Here is a 24049-nt window from a genome sequence, read left to right as displayed (position 1 = left end):
AACCTCAGCAAGTCTCTCTGCAGCGACGAGTACTTCACCAAAAATATATTTTTAAAAAAAAAAAAATAAATCTGAATTGAGCCCATTATGCACTGAGCAATCAGGGATGTGTCCCCTGCATGCAGGATTATTCGTTTTAGGGATGATTATTATTATTATCTTATTTTACAGCTACTAGTCAAAATGGAGCATCATCCTTTCCATATACCTTCCTGATCTGCAGCGTACCCAAAATGGGCATTTTTTTTTTTTAAATCAAGAGAACCCCAAAGGTTTTCTCCCCGTCCTTTCCCCTTTTCCGCCCTCCGTGAGCGTGCAGGCACCCACTTGAAATTCACCCTTTTGTCAGTGGTATGCAGGCTTCGAGGAGCCTCGACAGGAAGAGAAAAAGATAACCATTTTAAAGCAGAAAAAAAAAGAAAAAGAAAAGATGCTATAGGTGGATATTTCCCCTTGGTAATTTTGTTCAGAAATCTCGGGTTTCCCCCAGTAAAGAAATATTTTGTGGGGACTTAACGCAGCTGACAGCATGTAAAGATCTCTTGAATGGCAAAAAGGAAGTGATTTTTTTTTTTTAATAAACACTTGGAATAAAGAAGATATTTTATTATTTTTTTAAAAGCCAAAGAGGGAATAGCTGAGACAAAGGATGCCGTTGTTAGAGATTCAGCATTCTGAATTAGAGGGTTTTCCAGTTAGCATCTGAAATTATTAGATCGGTTCGGGAAGAAGAACATTGTATTTGACAGTTCTGGGGTCTGACAGTTCTGATGTCTTCTCGATTTTCCTCCTGTAGCAAAAATTATCTTTAACAGGGCTGGGGTCTGGAGCCTTTGGGCACTTTTTACACTATTATTTAGAAAAATAAAAGGGAAAAAAAAAAGGCATTTACTGTTTTCTTCTTACAAAGGGATGTGGAAGCTTTTTTGTTGGGTTGTTTTCTTTTTTTCATTGTTTAATACTCTTATTGTCAGGCCCATATCCCCAAAAATATTTTCGAGCTTCATCCTTTAGTGTGGTTCTTTACGTAGCAATAAATCTATGGGTTGTAAAATGTTTAATGTATCAGCAGTGACAGCAGTGTTGTGCTGCAGCCGGTCTCGGTAAGGTGCGAGGCGTGGGGTAGAAGCCATTATTTTTACCCAATTTCCCAAGCGGAGTTTGCAACACAGATTTTGTACAGTGTAACATATCTGTGCGCGCTTTTAAATTAAGAGACTTCTTGGAATGATCCTTTTTTTTTTTTTTTTTTTTTTCTCTCTGGGAGTTGTATCAGCAGGATATAAATAACTATAACAGTGGAAGGTGCCTGGACAGTGCCTTTGCAGTGCCGAGAGGAGGGGCCTGTGTCAGTTCTGCTCGTGCTGCTTTGGGTTGTGTTGAGCCTCTGAGCAGAACAGGACGCGTATGGAAGTACCCTGGCCACCGAGCGCATTGCGTGGGAGAGCCAAAGTATCAAGAAATCGTTGTTAAATCAATAAACTCAAAATATTTAGGTTGAATCGGGATAATTGAGCTAGGATTGCGATAGTGAAACTTGAAGAAAATTCCATTAGGTAAAGCTTTCGAGCCTCAACTGTGTGTTGAGATTATCAAGTGGTCCTGTATTGTCACACTGGTATTTTTGTAATAATACTTCTGAATGACAACGAAGAGCTGCTTTACATCAGAACCACGAGATTATCAAGTGGTCCTGTATTGTCAAACTGGTATTTTTGTAATAATACTTCTTCTGAATGACAACAAAGAGCTGCTTTACATCAGAACCATTTCTGATACACTGTGATATGTCATACTTAAAACCACGATTGAAATGAAAGCTCTTGCCAGGTGCCAGAAATATTACATAAAAACGGAGAATAGAAAAATCTGGTGCAATTTTAGCTTTAGGCTTGTCTTTGAAATTTACGGGTCTTGTTATGCTGCAGTGGGACTTCTAATGTATCTGGCTGCAACGGATCTGTGAGGAAGAGGTGGTTAGGAGGAAGTTCTTGCAACCCGTAGTGGAGCAGAGAGGCGGGCAATGGCATCTTCAAGGTCTAAAGCATTAGAGATGGATGTTCTTATTGGAATAGGATAAATGGTGAGTTATTTGCCCTGTAAAATTGCCCTAATTGTGTTTAGGGTTTTTGTTGGAGAGTTGCATCGATGGAAAGAATCGGGCACAGAGACCTGATAAGAATATTAGTATTCATCTTAAAACTTGTCACGTGACCTGTTTGCGAGCTTCCTCATTCTTTTCGTTTGAAAGAATACTTATACATACAAGTTCTTACTGTTTGATGACTCAGTAGGAAGTGAAAGAGTCGGTATAAACCACAATGAAACGGAGAAGAAACTATATATGGTAAAACTTCTTACATACGCCGTCTTGCACACAGGCAAGCTAAGTAGCTATTCTTAAAACATTTCAAAGCGTGTATCAAATGCTTGCAAAAATGAATGGTGATGAACTCTTGGCTTCCTTACAAAGACGCGTAAATTCATTGAGTGTTGGTGTTATTGTTCAAGATATGGTGTATACTAAGCATCGTACGGAAATTACTTGATAACTGTTCCAAGGGGTGTGCACAATTAAGGGATGGAAGAGAAACAAGTGCGCATTTCCCTGTTGGTAGTTTTACCAAATCTAGTTCTTCAGCCATAATTTCCAATGTCATGTCACGTCATGAACCTACCGAACCAGCTGAATATTCAGTAAGGTGTCAGGAAGAATCCTGCAGTGGGGATTCTCTCGTTGCTGGGAAAGCTGATGTACGATGCTGACTTGTTCTCATCTTCACCGAACTTTCATGTAGCCTGGGGGGATAAATTTCAAATTTGAAGGGGAAGAGACAGAGTTAACATTTTGCCCCATTGATCTACTGTTGAGTTTACCAAACTTTGTTAAAATGTCATTTTTAAGGCTGTCCCTTCCAGCCTGGAAGAGGTAGGGAACAGACCACGAATGGCCAAGCTTAATCTTGCTTATTGTAGTTTACATGGAATAAATCTGGTTTTGATTTTGTTTTAGGCTGGTTGGAGAAATGACAGTCTGCTTTTAAAATCTAGGATTTATTAATTGCCAACATTGTTAACTACCTGGGAAGGCGTGTCAAGGCTTTAACGTGGAAAGGGGCTGGAAGTTACTATTACAGTTCAAATAGTAAGAACTTAAGAGTAGTATTTTTGTAGGTTGGGATTTTCTAGTTCAGCGTTGTTGTCTGTGATTTCAAGAAGTATTTTTAAGGGTGGCCAAAAGGCACCCACTGATTTTGCGCAGTAGTTGGTTTGGTCGCGTATCTCAGTGGTTGCTATGTAGCCCTCAGGGTTTATTTGCGCGGGCGGCAGGATTTAAAAGTGTGGGTAGTGGAGCTTCCTGAGGGATGCTCCAGTAGCTTGGGTCCTAAAGATTCATTTAGATGTTACAGGTCCCGTTGCTTCCGTTGACCAACACGGTTGGTGATGGCTGGTAGGGAAGTTGCTTCATGCTGGAGGAAGGAAAAGGAGGAAAAGCTGTAAGCAAATCATAGAATAGTTTGGGTTGGAAGGGACCTTTAAAGGCCATCTATTCCAACCCCCCTGCTGTGAGCAGGGACATCTTCAACTGGATCAGGTTGCTCAGAGCCCCGTCCAACCTGGCCTGGAATGTTTCCAGGGATGGGGCATCTACCACCTCGCTGGGCAGCCTGGGACAGTGTTTCACCATTCTCAGCGTAAAAAATTTTCTTCCGTATATTTATATGGGTGTAAAGGTACCTGGGCTATCTGGAGGTGCTTATGGTTGTAGTCAGAACGATTTATGAAACCCTAAGCTGGAGGATGGGATTGTAGGAGCTGTTTTCTCGAACTTCCTTCTAGTTGAACCAGGTGCTGCGCAATGAAATTTATAACAAGCATACCCAAATATTGTAGTCACAACAAAAATTGTGTAATTGCCCTGAATTCAGACTTAGCAAATTACTGCAAGGGAGCTTATTTTAAAAAAAAAAAAAAAATTGGACACCATTATTTAGACCTAGCTCAGTCCTTCAAAATGGCTCATATGTTTCCTCTGGTAGAGCCTTCTGGTGTGTTCAGGTAGTGTGATCCAAAAATACTTGTGGCTGCTCTTTGCTTTCTCATAGCAGCACTGCATCCTTGAATGCACAGATAAGATCTATGTCACTCCTAGGTACTTCTGGCCTTAATATAAGCAAAAGAGTTGATAAGTACTCGCCTTTCCAAAGAAGGTGGGTTGAAGCAGAAGGAGCAAAATTAGTTGTATACTCGGTGTCATTCCTCAGGTATTCCAAACAGCTCTGCTTTTGGAGACAGCAAACCCTGAATGGGTGAAAGACATTAGGGTCACAAAATGCAAAAAAAAATCGCTTCCCCCCTGTACTAGCCCAACTTTAATTAAAATATCTCTTGGTTCTTTCCGTATCTGGCTTTATACATTTCTTTCCAAAACAGGTGCCCTTTTTACTGCAGTCAGGCGAAGAATTTAGAGCAGCAGAAGGTGACTTTTCATGTTACCATTCGTGTAATGGCAGAACTCCCCTCAGCTGCAATTAGCTGTACTCTTTGCTGTGATAATTGTTTCAGTGGCAGTCTTCAGGCTTCACTTCAGAAAACTCAGTGAACGCTGTGGAAATTCTAGCAGATGGCTTTTAATACAACCTGAAATGGAGAATTAAGCTTTGGGACAGGGTCCCAAGTAGGCCGTGAATTATCTGTCCTTGGAGGCTTCCAACATCCAACTGGTGAAAGCCCTGAGCAACCCGCTCTGCATTCAGTGCTGACGGCTTTGAGCCCCGCGTTGGCCGAGAGAGCTCCTGAGGTTCCCTCCACCCGGAATGATCCCGTCATGTCGCGTTACTGCTGTTACACACCTAGATGGTTGAGTAATTTTGCAGATGAGAATGCGTAAGGTTTAGTTTGGGACTGCAGGATGTCGTTCTGGCATGTAGCGCAGTACACTAAGTATGCATCAAAAAAAAAAAAAAGAGAAGCCTGTTCCATATGAGCTGCAGGCAGAACATCAGAGCGTGATACATGAACATTGAGTACGATAGCCGAAGAACATAATTTGCTGATCCCCGTGAGCTAAAATTGTACCTTCTTGCTGGTACATATGAAGTACTTGTTTTATGACTCTACTTCCTCTAGTGACTGTATTTTTATTTTTATTTTTTTTTATGCTCATTTAATCCTCACTGTTTTCTTAGCATATATACTATCTTGGGACCCAGTGATATAAAGCTTCCTTTCGTACATATTTTGGTAACAAATACTCTTTCAGAATATCATGTTTGGTGCGAACTACCATCAGCTGAGGTTTTGGTTGTGCTGTTGGTTTCAGAAATGCGTACTGAAAACTCATAGCTTTATCCTTAAAAGAAACCCTGAAAATGATGAAACTGAGAAATCCATCAGAATTGCGCAGATTATCTGCTAGTTTGTTGTTAAACGCTTCTTCTACCAGCATAACACCCGAATTCACAAGGTTTTGGTTTTTTCTAATGAAGGTTTTGGTTTTTTCTGATGTGTAACTTGTTATGCTACTGTGTGCTCTAATTGGAGAGGCAATTTAATTTCATCTCATTGAGTACGCATTATAAGGTGATCCATTACAAAATAATGGGTTTTGGGTTGCTGGAGAACTTTTTTATAGAGTGGCAGGAAATCCAAATTCAAACACTGGACTGTTACACCTCTGAACGTACTTAGTCATTTTAATATTGTTTCTCAAAAATCTGACAGTCTGATTGAGAAAACATTCTGGAAAATACTTTAATTCAATTTTACATCATCGAAAATGTGTTAAATTGACTTGAAAGTATAACTCCATTTGGTTTCCATTGGGACACATGGTCTTAAATTTGGGCTTTTAATGTTTTACGCCAAACCAGGTTTCTATTGGTAAACAAAAGTAATGCATATTCTAATAAAATTATTTATTCTTTTTCAGTTTGTGAAATGTGGCTACGCAGGCTCAAATTTTCCGGAGCACATTTTTCCAGCTTTGGTTGGAAGACCCATTATAAGATCAACTGCTAAAGTGGGAAACATTGAAATCAAGGTAAATTTTTATTATTATTATTATTATTATTATTCATTTCTGGCAGATAAAAATATTTAGGGCAGCTTTTGACTTATGTAATATTTGGAAGTGCTTTTTCCTTAATTCCACTTTATGCTGTTTCAGTATCTCAGTTCCTTTTTGTGTATTGGGTTTTAGCCTGTCACAGACGACAAAGTTATTAAGAGAGTAACCTGAAGCGCTGGAGGCCTTCAGATAGTACAGCTGAGGAGGCAGAAGGTAGGGCTCAAGTGGTTCTGGGCAAATAGGGGCTTCAAATGCCAATATGGACCTGATGTCAAGATCAGAAGGTAGAAATCAGGTGGAAATGGTTGATCTTTGTCACCAGGCTGTACCATGGGATTCTGAGACAATGCTGAAGAACTGCCGGAGCTTCCAGGTCTTTCTATACTGTTTGCTTTCTACTCACGGTTGACCATCTGTGATCTCGTATGAGATGTTTAACCTTGGTTGTGTTTGCATTTCATTGTTTCTATTGTTTTTCTTTTCTTTTTGCTGTTGGCAGACGTGGGTACTCCACACCAGTTAGAGATGGAGAGGCTGTGTTCAGGCTACTTCGCCTTAGGATGTCATTCCAAGCTTGGAATGGAGGGACACACCACTGTTTGCGAATCTTTCTCTGAAGTCTGGGGAGCTATCGTTTCTCACTTTATTTTGTAATTAGAGAGTAACACTTCAAATGTTAGTAGGTGCTTCTGCAATACAGGCTTCAGTAACTGTCTTGGCCCTGCTGTGGTCACGTCCTACCTTCTTGCTTCTAGCCACACATTCTCACCTTGTGCTGGTCGAGGTTCTTGTGCAGTCGTGCGGTGCCACTAAAGTCGCCACTTTAGCGAGCTGATCCAGCTGAAAAAGAGTGTTTTCTTTGTCAGGTAAAGTTCTGACTGCTTCGCTAGACAACTGTGCAAGCTCCAGTTTGAGAGCAAGGCAGAAGCAGGAACTTGAGGGAGAAGCAGGAGGCGATGCAGAACTGTAGAAGCCCTCACTTAGGCCACTGAAGGTCAAGTAGAACCACACATGTACAGGCTTTCAATTTTGCTTTCCTTGTTGCTTCTGAGCAGCAGCTTAGTAAAAAGAAAAAAAAAATGTGCACAATTGTTCCTTGTTTCCAGAACCTGGTGGGCGACAAGGAGAACTTCAGTTGTCTGATTTCTGCTGCTGCCTGTAAAAAGTCAGTAGTATCAGCAGAAGGCCATACTAGAAAGTCAAGAGGATGAAAGACATCAGACCTTTCCAAAATGCTCTTGGTTTTGGTTTGGTTGTGGGTTTTTTTTTTTAATATTGCAATACTGCTTACCTGGTCTCAGCTAGGACAATTTGGTTGAAATGATAGAGATCTTTCACTTTCAGAGTAGACAGGAGTTTTTGTAGGGAGAGGGAAACATCCTCCTTTCTCTTGCAAGACTTGGGGAGAGGTGTTTCTTTGGATATCTACTTAAATTTATTGTGACAATTTCTTCAAAGAGGTCCTGGTAAAGTTTTATGAAAGTTATGCAGTGATTTACAAGTCTCAAGTCCAAAAAAAATTCTGTTGCATGAAATCTCGTTGTTGAAGTCATGTTTTTCTCTCCAGCTGATCTGATACAGCCTGTCCTTCCAGTTTTGGTATCCTCTGATTGTCCGATAATTCTAATATCATTACAGATGACAGTGTTTAATTGGAAAGATAGGAGGTAGAAGTGGGTAGTTGCTATGAGATCAGTGCGAAAGAACCAGTAAACTATAATTTCACATGCATTGCCCGTCTTCTGCTTGAGCACGGATCACACGGGTGTATTTTAGAGAGCATAAACTGTGTCTAGATTCCTCCTAGAAGTTTTATAGCATCTGCCTATAATAGGTTGTCCCTCTTTCTTAAGGAAACCACATCAAGTGAATAAATCCCTGCCACAGATACTTTGGGTATCCCAGTAGGATAATACAGTGGGAAGACTTGTTAAGTGTGAGTGCCGTTTTTCTTTGTGAGATTCTCGCAGATTTCCTAAAAAATGTATTTTAGCAGATGAGTTTTATGCCAAAATTTAATTCTAGCCATTCACTGCAAGTTCTTACGGGCGAAGTTTAAAACTGAGCAAAGGAAGCTGGCAAGAAGATTATCGGTTTAACTTCTCAAAACTATTTAGAAAGGCTGTCATTCCCATCAAATTCAGAACCTCTGTGAAAAGAGTCTGGAAGCTGATCAAAACTGGTTGTCATCCATCTGTCGAGTTACCGAGTTCAAGCTGCTTTGTCCATGTTTTCCTTCTGGAGTCTCATTTCAGTCAGTAGCAGGGATGTAGCTTTTTCTCTTACTCAGTTTCCCCGGTTTAGGACATAAACACAAAAATCCTGTTTTGGGGGATAATAATAAATAATCCCTAGTGGGATTATTTTGCTTAAAGCTGCAACCTTGAAACTCTAAAATCAGAAGCATAGGTGCTGCTCTAGCTTTTACTGAGTCACTAATATTTGAAGCAGGTTTAGGGGTTAATAACCTTCTCAGGAAGGGAGGACTGAGGAGTAGCTTTGGCTGGTTAAAACAACTAGGATTTTAGGGCAGATCAGACCCGGTGACCTGCTGAGAAATAGTCCATGTCCTACAGTTCTGCTCAGTTTCTGCCAAAGACAGCCTGGAGAAGGTCATTTCATTCTCTGGATCTGAAGTGAGGAAGAGGGCCACGCTCTGATCGGCCTCTTTGTTGCCTGCTCAAAGGCAGCTGCCAGGAACCCGACGCGCTTTTCCTCTGCCACAATTTGCAGAATTAAGTAGATTTGCCTTAATGGCGCTGATGGTTATCCTATGGCTTTTGACGGTTTAGGTGACTCAAAGTAAACTTAATCGAAGGAGGAAAAAATCTCAATAATCGTGAAAATGGCTTTAGTATAGTTTTAGACAATGTTTGTACACATACACTTCCAATTTCTCATAGTGCTTCCCGGCAGCTTTAATAATCTTCCTACTTCCATAGCTTGCTACAGGGAAAGAACTTTGAGACACTGCTCTTACTACTGCACTTCATGATCACGTATTTTCATTCTGAGTGTGGATGCCATAATTTAAGTAAAGATCTCTTATTTGATTCTTTCTGGGTATTTGTTCCGTGATATATGAACAGATTTGCCTGCTTAGAGGTGAACGCTTTTCTGTTTTGGTTTTCAGTTCTTGGGTATTTAAAGCGGGTTTTTCAAAACAAAATTGAAATTCAGCATTTGTCAGAGGTAGTTACGGTCAAATGCCTCGTGCAGAGTCTTGTCTAGTGCAGATAAACACCTTGCCCAGGGTAAAACCCCAGTGTTACAGACTATTTATGCACAGAATCCTATTTATGAGAAATAGGCAGACATACTGATCTTGTTTGCAACATAAGATGCGCGAACATGACACGCCACTGGCATGTAGCAGTAGCTTCCTTTAAAGAGATGTTTTAACCTGAGATCCTGAGAACGTTAGTTTGGCCCTAACGAAACTAACTCAGATCATTTCCTGCTGTACATGCATCTCTTTTCAGCCTATTTCTACTGTGTACTGAAAATAATTTGAGAATTTCATTTAGGCCTTTTCTGACTTTCTTGCTTCTACCTTCTTTCTTCACATTTCTTGGCCTGTTGAAGTAGAATAACAAAAAGATGGTAAGTGAGGTGCCCCTGTGCTGTTTGTTTACCATTTTTGCTTGATGGGACCTAGTACCTGTTACGTTATTTTTTGATGCTATTCATTGTTTTGTCTTGTTTTACATTTTACATTTGAATACATACTTATTTTGGACGTTGTTCATTGCTTTGGTTTACTAGCAACTAATTTGTGAGAATATTTTATGTATCGCTTCTAAATGCCACATAACCTGTAGTTTTGCAAGATGTAAGAATAGGTCTTAGAGATCAACATAAGCTCAGCACCTTTAACAGTAGAAATTGCTATATTTAACATTACAAACCAAGAGCTTGAAAAAAACCTTCCAGATTTCAATTAGAGAAATATTACTGAGTACCGAAGTGGTGGAAACATTGAATGTCATGATACGGGTTCCTCTCGGCAAATTCAGTTGTGCTGTCCCTCTTCCCCTTCACCTACCAAGTGCGCCTGTTTGTTAGCGTGCTCTTGACAGCAATTGTTCTGCCCTTTAGCGTCATTTTAAAAGGACGTGAAAGTTTTGTGCAACTTTCATTGCACATTTGAATAGCGGCTTTTCCTGGGCTGTGTCCTCTTTGGCAGCATAGATCCTCAAAGAAAAGCGCACAAAAAAAGGCTTCTGATTCTGTTAACTGGTGGAGTTTCTGTTGTCTTAAATTCTGAGTAACGTGGCTGCGTGGTGGAGTTTTCAGAGTACCGTTTCACCTAGCGTGCATTTGACGTAAAATGTTAGAGTCTTGACTTCTGTCTTCTGTACAGTAGAGAACGGACGTGTGATCTGCTGTGCAAGGGAGAACAAATGTCAGGCAGAGGGAGTCGAAGAGGAATGGTTTGCTTTAGATTATTTTCATTTAACTTCCTTTTTTTATAGGCAACAGGAACTGTTTAGGTTACTTCTAAAAAAGGATACCTATAAACCGGATGCTGGATTTTTCACTGTGCATCTTTTTTCCCGAGCATTGACTTAGTTGGCTGAGCAACCTTCACTGCAAAGTTTTCTGTGCCCCAGTAACTGCAAACTGCCGTGGCATATTTTTGTATGAAGCAGCTGAGTTTTTTTGCAATGAAATAAATGTAATCCTAGTATGAAACCGGCGCCATTGGAACCTAGAAATACGCTCTTGTAGGCTAAATATAAATATAAGCAAGTCAGTTAAGGTTTCTTTAGAAAAGTATGGAGTATAATAGGGAGCAAAGATGTTACTGTGCATAATTCCTCTGGGAAATACGTGGGAAAGGAAAAGATATGATGCTACTAATTTGAATGTGCAACGTTTGCATAACTAACTTTAAGAAACAGATTGCTTAATCAGTGTGAAATGACTATACAGACTATGCATTAGTTGGTTGTATTGGTGTAAGAATGCATTACTGGTGGTTTTGGCTTGGGACTTTTGGCATGGAACAGACGAGGGTATATTTTATATTTAGATATGTCTCTTCGCACCCTACTGACATAGGTAATATGTAAACCATTGTTTCTTTTAATGTCTAGTGTGGAACTTCTAATCCCTTATTTGCTTTTGCTACTGTTCGGTATGCTTATTCACCACTCATTATTCCTTTTTTTTGGTATCGTGCACAGAAATTTGCAACTTGCATGGAAAAATATTCTGCCAATCCCACCTACTACCCTTATGTGCTATTTTGCATCTCGGCCTTTTGAAAATAGGATTTGATTAAAAGAATTTTGGAGGTGTCAGTGGAGAAACATCTGTACTTTTAGAGGCCTTTGTGGTATCTGGCTGTGGCAGGGTTTCTTGGTTTGTTTAAGGGTAATTGGAGAATGGAATTAACGAAGCTTATTTTGGAAAAGGCTGGGGATGGGTAACAACTAAATTTAAATGCTGCATGAAATATGTTCTACTTTTCTCCTAAGTACCTGAAAATTATTCTAAAATGTGGGCATTATTTAAGAACGCAGTCGGACACAGGCTGGAGCAGTTCACTGTCATTCGGGAGGATTTCGGTGTTTGGAAAACTTTGCAAGCACTGACATGTTTCTGTGTTTAAAATTTTACAGGATCTCATGGTTGGTGATGAAGCAAGTGAATTACGCTCAATGCTGGAAGTTAATTATCCGATGGAGAATGGAATAGTTCGGAACTGGGATGATATGAAGCACCTCTGGGATTACACGTTTGGACCAGAAAAACTTAATATTGACACAAAAAATTGTAAAATACTACTTACAGAACCTCCCATGAATCCAACTAAAAACAGGGAGAAGATCGTGGAGGTATGTCTGTCTAGTAGAAACTGATATATTCTGTCATTGAAGCATTGCCACGAGATTTTAACTTCTTGGAACACCTGGTAACTGTCTGAGGCAAAGCAGTTCTGTTTTCTAACCGAAACTCATCCTCAGCCATAGCCGTGAAGGCTACTGTGGTTAAATTCAAACAAACCGACCTTATTCCAAAGCTGTAAGCAGGTTTCTTGTCTCAAGCCGTATCGCCAGTAAGACGCAGAATCGGAAAAGTGTTTATCTTCATGTATCCAAGATATATTGATTACTAGCTGTTGGATGAATGTTAATTACTTTAAATGACTGGGACTTCCGTAAGCCAGTGATGCTTCAGAGGAGATTGAGGCTTGAGCAAGATGATGCTTAGCAGATGGAGCAGTGTTGTTGGAGGTAGCTGAGACAAAGGTGTGATGACAACCAATTCACTGATCTTTGATTAATGCTAGGGATTATCAATTAAAGCCTTCTAAGAAGGAAAGGCTGGTTCTTGGATCCTCGATCTCGTAGTGCTGCCCTCGTCGACCTAAGCTCCATCTCAACCTTGCATTAATGCAGGTTGTCAGACGTATATTGTTTAGCTCTAGTACCACGTGACAAAGACTCAATTTTGGAGAGCAGTAATGCTTCATGAGAACAAAAAGTTTAGTTTCCCATTTTGGTGGGGTGTTTTTTTTTCAAGCATCATAGGTATTTTCAATTAATGTGAGTACTCAGTGTAGCTGATAGGGCAGGAAAAATGGGTTCTTAGTCTGAAGACTCATCCATTTATCAGAACTTTTAATATGAAAGCTTTGTATACGTGTATTTTTCCCAAATCTGTTGCTTAGTCTAATAAGAATTTGCCTTTATCAGTACGGTAGACCTTTGCTTTATAATCCTTTTGTTGTCACAGCTACAGTAGTGCTTTCTGCAGTGTGGCAGGGAATATGTTTACGCTCGTCTTTTTCTTTCACTGACTTGAGAGCAAGTGAAGTATAGCAAAATTGGAAAAACTTAAGTGAAGAAAATCAAACTGTGCAATCTAAATTCAGCATTTCTTAGCAATTGCGGACATTAGGGACCTATTACTGAAGTATTATGCAATGCAACATTAGTGATACCGTCTCTTGTGTATCAAGTCAGCTGTGGTGTGATAGACGTAGCAGATTATTCTGGGTGGCCTCCATGTAGCAGGAATTGTTGAATTTCCTGTTCAGGCTTCTTCGCTTTTCAGCTGTCCACAATAGTGTTCTTGTTTCTGTCTTCCTGCTAAACACGAAAGGCTGGGTTTTTAGTTATTCTGGGACTGAGTAATTTTATACCATAAATTGAAAAATCTTGTCTGGCTTCTGAAGTCTGATAAAATATTTGTATTGCTCCATTTGCTTTTTTTAAACCACTCCAGAAATTGTAGATACTGAATCATAATCCAGAGGATTAGGGAAACCTAGAATCCATTATTGTAAATTTAAATTTGAGTCAGAGAAGCTCATTGTTTCTATTAATATTTTGAATGGATCACAGTGTTACGAAGACGAGCAATATTTAGTTGCAGCATATTTATACTCTTTCCATTTTTGACACGGACTCCTCCTTTTCAGGGAGGCTAGCCCAGTATGAAGCAGAGGACTGAATTAAGATTTTTCCTGAAGCCCACAGTAAATATAATAATGTCTCCTCATTTTGTGATACAGTGCAGCAGCATTTTAAAAGAAAAGCTTAGTCATCTGGACCATATCAAGATGACAGATAATTATATATGCTGTACTTCATTCTAGTTCTCTCTCCTCACCCCGTCGCTGCATCAAACTCAGCTACATCGTAACAGCAGCAAGTGACAGCTATATTGTAAAATAGCTATTAAAAAAGGGAGGTTTCTTTCCTAGCACGTATAAGACACTGGTCGCTCCTCAGCTTAAGTGAGTGTTGGCCGCTTGTTTGTCTCTAGTTATCTGCTGCGTTCTCGTTCTGTAATACCCCCAGGAGCAGCCAGACTGTAATGGCATACCGTGTAGGTGTGAAGATACACTAGCACACTCACTTCTCTTAATCCCAACCAGTAGGCTTTACCTTTTTTCCTATTTTTTAGTTCTTCCTTTCTGTGCCCAATTAGAACATCACTGTGTAGGTAATCCAAAAGCTGCTGGCATGAGAAGAAGAATCTTTTCAGGAGAACATCCTGCTCAGTGTTTACATCTTAAGTTTTGTTAACATGTACGTCCCCTGTCAAGGCATTTTTCGCGTCAAATAGAACAGACCTAGATGTCTTGAAAGAAAAACAACCCTCCAAAGGCCTGCATAGGGGTTATAAAAGGGTTTTCCAGTAGCTTCTAGGCTTTAGTACATGTGAAGGCAGTAACTAATGCCATTTGAATATTGATTTTTTGTTTTATGAAGATGGTAATTTAGATTTTTCTTAAATTAGTTTCTCATTTTGTAAGCACTCAGGTTGTTTGAAAGACTGATCCATTGGAATAGTGCCGGTTTTGGGCAATGACTACTCGAATGGGATCTCATTTTCAATTGCTGCCCTTTCAACTGTTCCTTTTCTGGCAGATACTTCTGCTTCTTGTTTCTGAAGGTATTGCATACGTGCTAAATTGTGGCCAGTACGGAAGTTACTAGCCAGCCTTGTAATGTCTTGCTCATTCTTAGCCCATGCGCCTGACTACTGTATTAAATTTCCTTTTATATTACCCAGTTGGCATTGGGGGTTTATAAAAACCCAAAGCGTGATGTTCTCACGGCAGGGTGCCCTGCAGCTCCCCCCCTCCGTGTCCCTTTCTGCTTGACTTCTGCTATACTGCGCGCTCACAGCAAATATCCCGAGGAGGGCGGCATCAGCTTTCCCAGGGGTTTTGCGGTGTGCTTGATACAGCTCTGAAATAATTAACTTGACTTTGCAAGGATCAGGTTTTTGATATGGGCCAGCTGTTTAAAGTCACACTGTTCTAAGAGAGGAGGTTCTTTAAATAGTTCAGAATTCTAAAATTGTCAGGCATCAGCTTTTTTTCTTTAAAAATATTTAGATATCTTTTACTTGAGCTGTGGGAGTACTTAGGATTTAATCAGTTTCTAATCCTAGAAGTTGCAGAAGTGCTCAGGAGGCTGCAGAGTAGCAAAAGCAAAACTTCTGTATGCGTTGGAATAATCAGAGTTCATCCTTTTTTCCTGGTAAAACATTTTGAGGGGAAAACTACTGTACAGTATGATTTGTTTACTTGGCCTTTTTTGTGTTTATAAAGAAGCTAAGATCCTATAAACTCTACATCCTTTAAGCTTCGAGACTCTTTCTTCACTGAAACTAGTTTAGTGGTTAAAGGGAACATAATCTACAGGAAAGGCGGTTGTTTTTTGTGTTTCCATAAGAGTTCTGCAAACCCCTGGTGTTCTGTATGTAGTAACAGAGTTAGCTCTACCTGTACTATTTCAATTGAAGTGGATTTTGCACTGATTCTGGACGTTTGTCGTCAGTTGTGCTTTAAAGAAGGGAAGAAGGCGGCCCAGATGCAGAGGACAATCTGTGACACTGGGGTGATTCTGGACCCATACACGGAGGAGTCTGTTTGGTCTTTACTTGACATAGTCTGCAGGGCTTGATATGAAGAATAAAAAAAAACCAAAAAACCACCAAACCCTCAACTTCATTAGATTTAAAGCATACACCTTTAACAAACACTTCATTCCCAAGTCACACTTTAGTAATGAAGTACTTGGCTGGTCTACAAGTACTGCCTCCCACTCATTAAGCGCTTTGGAACACGGCTTGGTAAAGCTGCAGAAATTGGTGTGTGGGTTTCTTATAAGTATTCAGTTTCGTTGCTAAACGGATGTGGAATATTTGATATGGCTCGTCTTGCGTGAACAGGTAAGGTATAGAACTGAATGTACTACTGACTGCCAGAAAGCAAAGAGGTTTCTAATGTTTGTGTAGAATCTGTGGGATGAAATTTCTTGGAAAGTGTTTTTGATTAGCAAAAACGCAGAATTCTAGAAACACGGTTTTCATACTTCTCTGAAATCTCTTAAATATTTGGCCTGTTTTGGATGTTAATTTTTGCCTTCATCTTACAGGTTATGTTTGAGACATACCAGTTTTCTGGGGTGTATGTAGCCATTCAGGCTGTTCTTACTTTGTATGCTCAAGGTAGGCAAAGATAACTTAACATCTATTCAGTTTATAAATGTGTTGCTGAGCCACAGTACTAATATGGTATTAATGGGTCTTAATTCAACGCTGTTGTAAGCAAGCTCAGCAATGACTTACGGGCTTGCTTTTTGTTTTGAGGAATTATTGATAGGTACCACTGTCGGTGTTATTTTCATGAACCAGCTTGTGGAGACAAGCTTGTAAATGCAAAAACCTGGTTTATCACAACTGTCATTGTTTCAGGGTGCAGTCATTTAGCCTTTGGCACCAAGTCTTAATGACATGCTTTTGATTTTTCTGATAAAGGAAAAAATTATTACCGTAAGTGAATTTCAAGAAGTTGCCTAGGTGACTTTTGCACTATTTACAGTTTAAAAAAAAAAAAAAAGTAGTTGATTCTTTTGCTGTAGGTAAACTAGAGTAAATGATCCTCAGCCTGAGGAGAGAATTACGGATTCACTGAATTCGACAGAAATTCTACTATTGACTGCAATCCGGCCAGAATTTTAAGAAGTTGCTCAAGTACATCAGTTCTAATAACATGCCTCCTTGCATCTGTTCACCAGTGTCTCGGTGTATTTAGCTGTCACATACAGGATGTAAATATTCTTGTCCATTAACATGTCAACATAGTTTCTATGTCCAAGAGGAAAAGTGATGGGGTACTGGAAGGATTGTTCTCTTAATGCAAGTCATTAAAACTAGTTGAATCAAAACCACATTTGCAGACCTGGATATTAATTTTATTTGCTGCAATCTCTGCTATTATTCCCCCCCGACCTTGATTTTTCTTTGGTGTGGTTCCTTATATGTAGTTAATTGACTAACATGTACGGTCTTAAATTTTGCTGTAATTATACGTGTATTTTAGCACATAGCGCTCAATTACTTTCTAAATAACAAAACAGGAAACACCTTAGAGCAGTCCACACTGTTTCTACATACTATCATCTGAACCAAAGTTGAAGACCTTCTAAGATATAAAAACCAAGTGACGTATAAATAGAACATTTACTTTTGAAAATTAAAAAAAAGCCCTTTAAAACATCTTACTTATAAACATTACATTAAAGATTAAAGTAGTGGCTAGAATTACATGCCTCGTTTCAGTGCACCGCATTTTGTTGCTGCTGTTAAAACTCTCTTAAGACTAATTTGTTGCTTTTACCTGGAATTCTGCGTGCCTTTTAAAGGCATAGGGGTTTATATATCAAAACCTAGTTCTAATTAGGAAATTCTTTAGCAATTCCTCACAACAGCCTTTTGGAGTTAGGTGTAGTCCCTTGTGACTATTTCCTTCCTTACTGCGTGTGTCCGATTGCAAGACTTGTTGTGTTTGCGTAGCGGTTATTCCAGTTCACGAATAAATCGGAAGATCTGATCACACAACCGATCCAAGGTGTGTTCTTTGGCTCGTTCGAGGCAAATAACCAATTTGTTTGCCTCGTCTTTACAAAGCTTGAGCAAATTACAGTAGCCAAACCAATGCACCTTGCTATTACCTATTAAATGTTCCTTCGTTGTTTTGAGGTCTCCCCTTAAAATACATTTTCTTGCTTTATATAGCCTGTGAGAAACTATAAAACTGTTTTCTAATCAACTTTTTAGTGGTAATTCTGCTTCTGACGTATTTTGGTAGCGAAGCACAGACGCTTCTGTCCCTACAGGCTTATAATATTTCAGTTTTGAACACCTTAGAATTTAATGGGTTTATGGTAAACTTGTTTCACCAGAGTTCATTTCTTTAGTCTATGAAAGTGGATCTGATTCAGCCTAATGCTATTTCTGTGGGGAAAAAAAAATTGGATGCGTGCTGTATAGTCCAAATATTCTCTACCTTATGAAAGCATTGTTTTGTTTTTTTGAATACCAGCCAAGATCAACAAGTCCTAACAATTGTAACGAGGTAAACTTGCGGCCTGAATACCTCTAGGTTTCTTCATATTTGAGAAATTAATATAAAGTTGCACATATACAGCTGAATCTGAGATGGAATTTGTGCCCCAACAAGCCTTTAATGATCTTATCTTAGATATCCTCTTTAATTTGAGTGCAATTTAAGATGTCAAAACACCAGATAAAATTGGGAACGGTAGAGTTCTAAACATCTAGGAAAAAGTGGAGGTAATACTTTTAAAAAACGTATATGAAAGCATTTGTTACTATGAAAACCTGAAGTTTAAAATCCAGCTGAATGGAAATAACTGAATTGTAAATTGTGACTTTTTTTCCCAAACTGATGACTGAGGGATCAGAGGTTGTGTTAAGATTACAATGAAAAAAATTATCTTAAACTCACTACTATTTTGCTCTATTTATGAAGGTGCTAATAAAAGTCGTACTGTTCCCCCCCAATTCTTTTAGGTTTGTTGACTGGTGTTGTTGTGGACTCTGGAGATGGTGTAACTCATATTTGCCCAGTTTATGAAGGTTTCTCTCTCCCTCATCTCACCAGGAGGTTAGATATCGCCGGGAGGGATATCACTAGGTACCTCATTAAGGTAAGCTGGAAAGAATTTTGAAGGTTGAGGCTGATTTCTGTGGTATGTTGGTTCAAGTTAAAATCCCTTGATAGCAAGAAACCACTATTCGTTTTTCCCTTATTATTTATATGTTAATTACATAAAGAGTACTGTATTGTATTATGTTAATTACATAAAGAACTCTATTGTATTCTCTGTATCACTTCAGTCTATCTATTATGTTTCCCTATTTAAATCACATGTGATATTATTGATATTATTCAGAGACTTCACATTTTCTTAGTGGCAGTCTTGTAGGAAGGGATTTTAGTCCATATTTGGGAAGGAAAAACTCAAAATTTGGCTTTCTTGATATATAAAATGACAACAAAATTGTATTCTATCAGTTCTACTCATCTATTTTCAGAAAGACTTTTGCTTACAGAAAATAGTGTAGTAATTCTTACCTGATTGTTAAATAAGAGCATATGTTTTATAGAATATTTGCTTTTTAAAAAAATATAAGCAACATTCTGGATTGACAAAGCTGATGGTTAAACTGGAACACTGGAGTGTTCTGAAGTGAAGTCCTATACATAAGAATTCTTTTGGTTTTCTGTCACTTGTCTTTGTAATTATTATACTGAAAATTGAAGAGAAAATTTCCAACATGGAGTAATGCTGCTGCTATTCTACTTTCCTGGTAAGAACAGATGCACTGTGATAGAGTGGACTTAATACTAAATTTGCAGTTAAAAAAGGGAGGCAAAGTTTTAAAGATGCATGTTTGAATGTACACGTTTACTGATTAAACGAGATCCTGACTGTTCCTGTCATTTACTGCTAACCTGATGCGTTCGCTCTAGCTCCTCTTGCTGCGAGGGTATGCTTTCAACCATTCTGCTGATTTTGAGACTGTTCGCATGATCAAGGAAAAACTATGTTATGTGGGATACAACATCGAACAGGAGCAGAAGCTGGCATTAGAGACCACAGTACTAGTTGAATCCTACACGGTGGGTGTCTTAAGACAGCTTTTCTTGTCCTAAACTTCGTAAGTTTAAATTCGGGCAGCGTTTAGCTTTGATTCCTTTTACATTTTTCTTGGCAGTAGCTCAGTTTTTCTACCCCTCCCCCCCCCCGATTTTCCATAAGACTTTTTACTCATTTTTGTCATTGTAGATCCTTGAAATTTGAATATTAAATTACAGGAACTTATAGAGAAAGTGGTCTTACTCTAGCATGTCAGATTGTTTCAGCTTCATCCATGTGGCAGTGACACATATACGGCTGATAGCTGGTACCATAAGAATGGTAAACTTGCTCCTAGTGGAAACTTCTGTGATCACACACGGAAGAAAAGATCTTGCAGGAGAGCGTTACTCTTGCTGTAAGATCATCTTTTAAATCGATATTAGGAGCTGTATCACAAGGAAATGCGTTTGCTGCGTCGGTATCTATGTAGCTGGTCCCTGATGTCTCTAAGTAAATTGTGTAACGATTGAAGAATTTGTATCTTCCTTCGGTAGTACTGAATGACTTCTTGCAGTGGTGACAATTATCAACCGTTTCCTGTTTTAAAACATTAGGGAACGATGTAGGTCATTTCCTCTTGGCTTGTTTAGTATCCAAGTGGCTAAAAGTAGTCTTCTAAATGGTGGGTTTTTCTCTTCACTAGCTCCCAGATGGCAGGATTATCAAAGTCGGTGGAGAACGGTTTGAGGCACCGGAGGCTCTCTTCCAGCCTCACTTAATCAATGTAGAGGGGGTTGGCGTGGCCGAATTGCTGTTTAACACCATCCAGGCCGCTGACATTGATACCAGGTAAGAGCAGAACACTTTAAAATCCTCTGTCAGGGTGCAGTGTGACGTGAAAACTGCATTCAAACAAAATAACATCTTTTGCTTTAGACACAAATACGTGTGCTGCTGGGGGAGAGTATATACTGGGAGTGGGGGTCAATCTGAGATGACTCCTTGGAACTTTGCGGGTTTTCTAGAAACTTGACTGTTTTGGTATGAATGAGCAAGGATAAAATCTTCAAAGCACAGTGTTTTGTTATTTTTTTTAATGCTGCTTTCTGGGACGCCTGGAAAAGCATGAGCAAGCCTGCCAAACTCATGCAAAAGCTGTTTTTATGTAGCAACCAGTTTTTAGATTTGTATTTACTCCCCTGTATGTACAGGTACCTGTACTCTGTTTGTACTACAGAGTATACTATACGATACTAGAAAGACTATTTTTTTTGGGTCAGGTCTGAATTCTACAAGCACATCGTGCTGTCTGGAGGGTCCACCATGTACCCCGGGCTGCCTTCGCGACTGGAGCGGGAACTTAAACAGCTCTACCTGGAACGGGTTCTGAAAGGAGACGTGGAAAAACTCTCGGTGGGTACCGAATCCGCTGCTTTATTTGTGTGGGGCAGAGATTTATCCTGAATCTCCACTAGAGGGAACCAAGCAGTCAGAAATGCCAGAAGCTGCTGGTGGCCCTCCACGCGACTTGCAAAACTGCTGCCTCTCGGTTGGTTTCTAGTCGGTGGCTTGGTGTGCGCATATTTGCAATAAAGCCACCTTCTAGTCCGTGCTAATAGCAAGTAATTCCTGAAGTCTTCGGTTAGTCTGAATGTAAAATGGGCTGTTAAATGCTAGGGCGCAACTTGTAATATAGGTCTAACGAAGCTAATGAGTTCTTGTGCCTTACAAAGTCATCACCATTGAGCAAAAATGATTTTATTTTTTTTTTAAAGTTTTGGTTCATGCTATAAGTGAAATACTCAAAAGTAAGAGGCTAGAGTTCTCACACACACCTTCAAGTGGAATAAATGTGCCTTGTTCACTGGTTACTGCGATAAGCAGACAACAGCCACACACACGTTACAGAGGTAACACCACATTGTAATGCTATCTGCTTTTCAAGCAGGAGATATTTACAGAGAAAATTCATGTGAGTGGAGTTTCTAATGTCGAACTGCATTGAACTTCCCTGGTTCTTAATACAGCATTCTCTAAAGATCTGTTGTAGCTATGTGGACCGTTTCAATTATACAGAATGTTTTAAGTTAAAAACCAGTATTTCGCATGTAGCTTTGACTGTACTCATTTTTGCTCTCGAAGTTAGGGCTTTAGCATCAAAGAATTTAGGGGAATATTAATAGTTAAACTGGTTTAGATTATGTAAATTTTAAACCTGTTCTGTCTGCCCTTCTAAAACTTGGTATAATTCAAAATTATTTTGTGAGCTGGTAAATTCTGATAATTGTAGCCAGCGAACCTTAGGAATTATTTTACTCTTTACCGTGTTCATGAAATGCAAAAAATACAGTCTTTAATTTTGTATTCTGATTCCTGGGCTTTTTGTGGATACCCCGAATGTATAATTTTGGGGAAAGTGTAAATAGCCGTCTCTAATTTCCAGTGCAAAGTAGTTATTTTACTTTGGTTGCGCAAGCTGGAAGCTCACGTAGAGTGCCCTATGCTAGTGTTTCAGTATTCTGGTTGCATTTTTCTCACTAAAGGGTTTCCATTTCATTGTTCTGGTGGAAAGCACAATTTTATTTTGAAAGGCTTTGTTTCAAGAATCCTTGTAACAGTTTCTTTTCTTCTTTCTTAGAAATTTAAGATCCGAATTGAAGATCCACCTCGTCGAAAGCACATGGTGTTTTTAGGCGGCGCGGTTCTAGCAGACATCATGAAAGACAAAGACAACTTCTGGATGACCCGACAAGAATACCAAGAAAAGGGAGTGCGTGTGCTGGAGAAGCTTGGTGTGACTGTTCGATAAATCCCAAAGCTTGTTCCCATCACATGTCTAAAGCTTTTTTTTTTTTTTTCTTTCATTGCCAATCTCTGAACTCACTTGGCTACATGCTATGGAAAGGCCTGTCTGCGGCCTTTTGACCCAAAGGTCAGGTTTTGTTCTGGTTTCTTGGGGTAGCTTTTGTTAAATGTTTCTTAATGTGGCTAAATTTGACTATTAAATTTGACCACTTCCCTGCAAACAAAACAAAGCAAGAGCAGCCTGTCTACTTCATTGTTCCTTCCCAGTAGGCAATTGGGTAATTCTGGTAGGCTTTTTCTTCTGGGTTTATTGCTGTAGTACTGCTAGCTTTTGTCTCTAGTTCACAAGGGGTTTGTGTGCCTTTTTTAGCATAAGAAAACCTTTAAACAGGAGCTTTTGCTATTGGATCATGGTGGTGGTTATCTTTGCATCTTTTTGCCTCTCTCTACATTAAGGTTATTTTATTTTTTTTTTCTTTCCTGCAATTAGGAATTTTGATTAAACATTTTTAGAGACTAGTTTAACTAGCTGGAATGGCTTTAACACACTGTTTCGATGTGATGTGGTTCTGTACGCACTGCTGCCTGAACTGGCTTCCGAGGTGGTTTATCCTTAAAGGGGGAGGGGGGGCGCTTTCATACTGTAGTTCTCTAAGTGGGCATGTACACAGTTGCCACAAACGGCGAAACATCTGCTATTCTGGCAAATGTACATTCGTGGCCTTAGGTGTCTTTTTCTGGAGGGAGGAGACAGGTTGGAGCTGTGTTGCTTTTTTGTTAAGGGACAGCTGGGGGTCAGTCTGACCAAAAATGCCTCTTTTTATAGCTAAATTTTGGTACCGTGTTGTCTCAGCATAGGGAGCAAGAATGTTAAATTAGCTATTCTGTAACTGGTGAGAAACTTAGATGTGCTGAGACAGGAGCCTCTAAATTTCTGAAGAGAGTTAATACTTTCAGAAATGTTTGTGAAAACTGTAACTATAGATATTAAAACCCCCAAACTAAGTTTTAAAAGTCTGATGTTTTAAGTGCTTGTATGTACATCAGAAGCACTTCCATTAAACTTTACAAGTATATTAACCTAGTGCCAAGTAGTTATTGCAAATGAATATTTCAATGACCAGTGTTTATTGCAGCAAGCAGATATTTATAAACAACCACTGGCAGTAGGTTATAAAGAATGACCTGTATTTGTTCCAGTTAAAAATAACATTAGAATATGAGATGTTGTTGGTTGGTAAATACCCACAATTCATTTTGTCCAGTCTTGATTTTTGATACTTAACGTGTGATGGGGAAGGAAGTGAAAACCAGTGATTAAAATGCTGTTTCCAGAAAGTACATTAAAGCTGAGTTATTCTGAAAAAATGGAAGTTGTCACTAGTAATTATCAGCCATCTTCTCCGAGTATAGTTGCCTGTATCTTTTTTCCTACTAGCAGACCGGTAACTATCTTTGCAATAAAATCTGCCTTACGTAAAGCATAGCAAAAACTGCTTGCATACAAATGCCAGTTTGACTTAGTTCTATTTTGCTTTTCATGAAAATATTGTATCACTTCTTACTGGTTTTCCAAGCCTACCATAACATTTAAGCGTAAGGAAGTTAAGTTCTGCTTTTGACTTCCAAACCTTGGAATGTACGAGATATGCTTTCATATACTTGCCATTTGTCTACATCTTTACAGTAATAATTAACCCCAGGAACATGGAAATATTAAACTCCCTTGGACTCTTAAAATTTGCTTTCTTTCTAA

General features: G+C 39.2%; 1 protein-coding gene across 1 annotated transcript in view; it reads left to right on the top strand.

The window, feature by feature from the left end:
* The window catches only part of ACTR2 (ARP2 actin-related protein 2 homolog (yeast)), a 28303-nt gene extending 4649 nt beyond the window's left edge, over positions 1–23654 (top strand). Inside the window, exons 2-11 of the mRNA XM_009885015.1 lie at positions 716–756; positions 5933–6043; positions 9659–9673; positions 11698–11913; positions 15976–16048; positions 18416–18552; positions 19380–19529; positions 20192–20337; positions 20769–20901; positions 22127–23654. Of these exons, the coding sequence (XP_009883317.1) occupies positions 716–756; positions 5933–6043; positions 9659–9673; positions 11698–11913; positions 15976–16048; positions 18416–18552; positions 19380–19529; positions 20192–20337; positions 20769–20901; positions 22127–22297 (1193 nt within the window). The 3' untranslated portion in view covers positions 22298–23654. The remainder of the gene's footprint in view (positions 1–715; positions 757–5932; positions 6044–9658; positions 9674–11697; positions 11914–15975; positions 16049–18415; positions 18553–19379; positions 19530–20191; positions 20338–20768; positions 20902–22126) is intronic.
* Positions 23655–24049: the final 395 nt, after the last annotated feature.

This window comes from Charadrius vociferus, unplaced genomic scaffold (assembly GCF_000708025.1).
Source record: "Charadrius vociferus isolate BGI_N301 unplaced genomic scaffold, ASM70802v2 scaffold740, whole genome shotgun sequence".
NCBI lineage: Eukaryota > Metazoa > Chordata > Aves > Charadriiformes > Charadriidae > Charadrius > Charadrius vociferus.
This window is presented reverse-complemented; position numbering and strand designations above follow the sequence as displayed.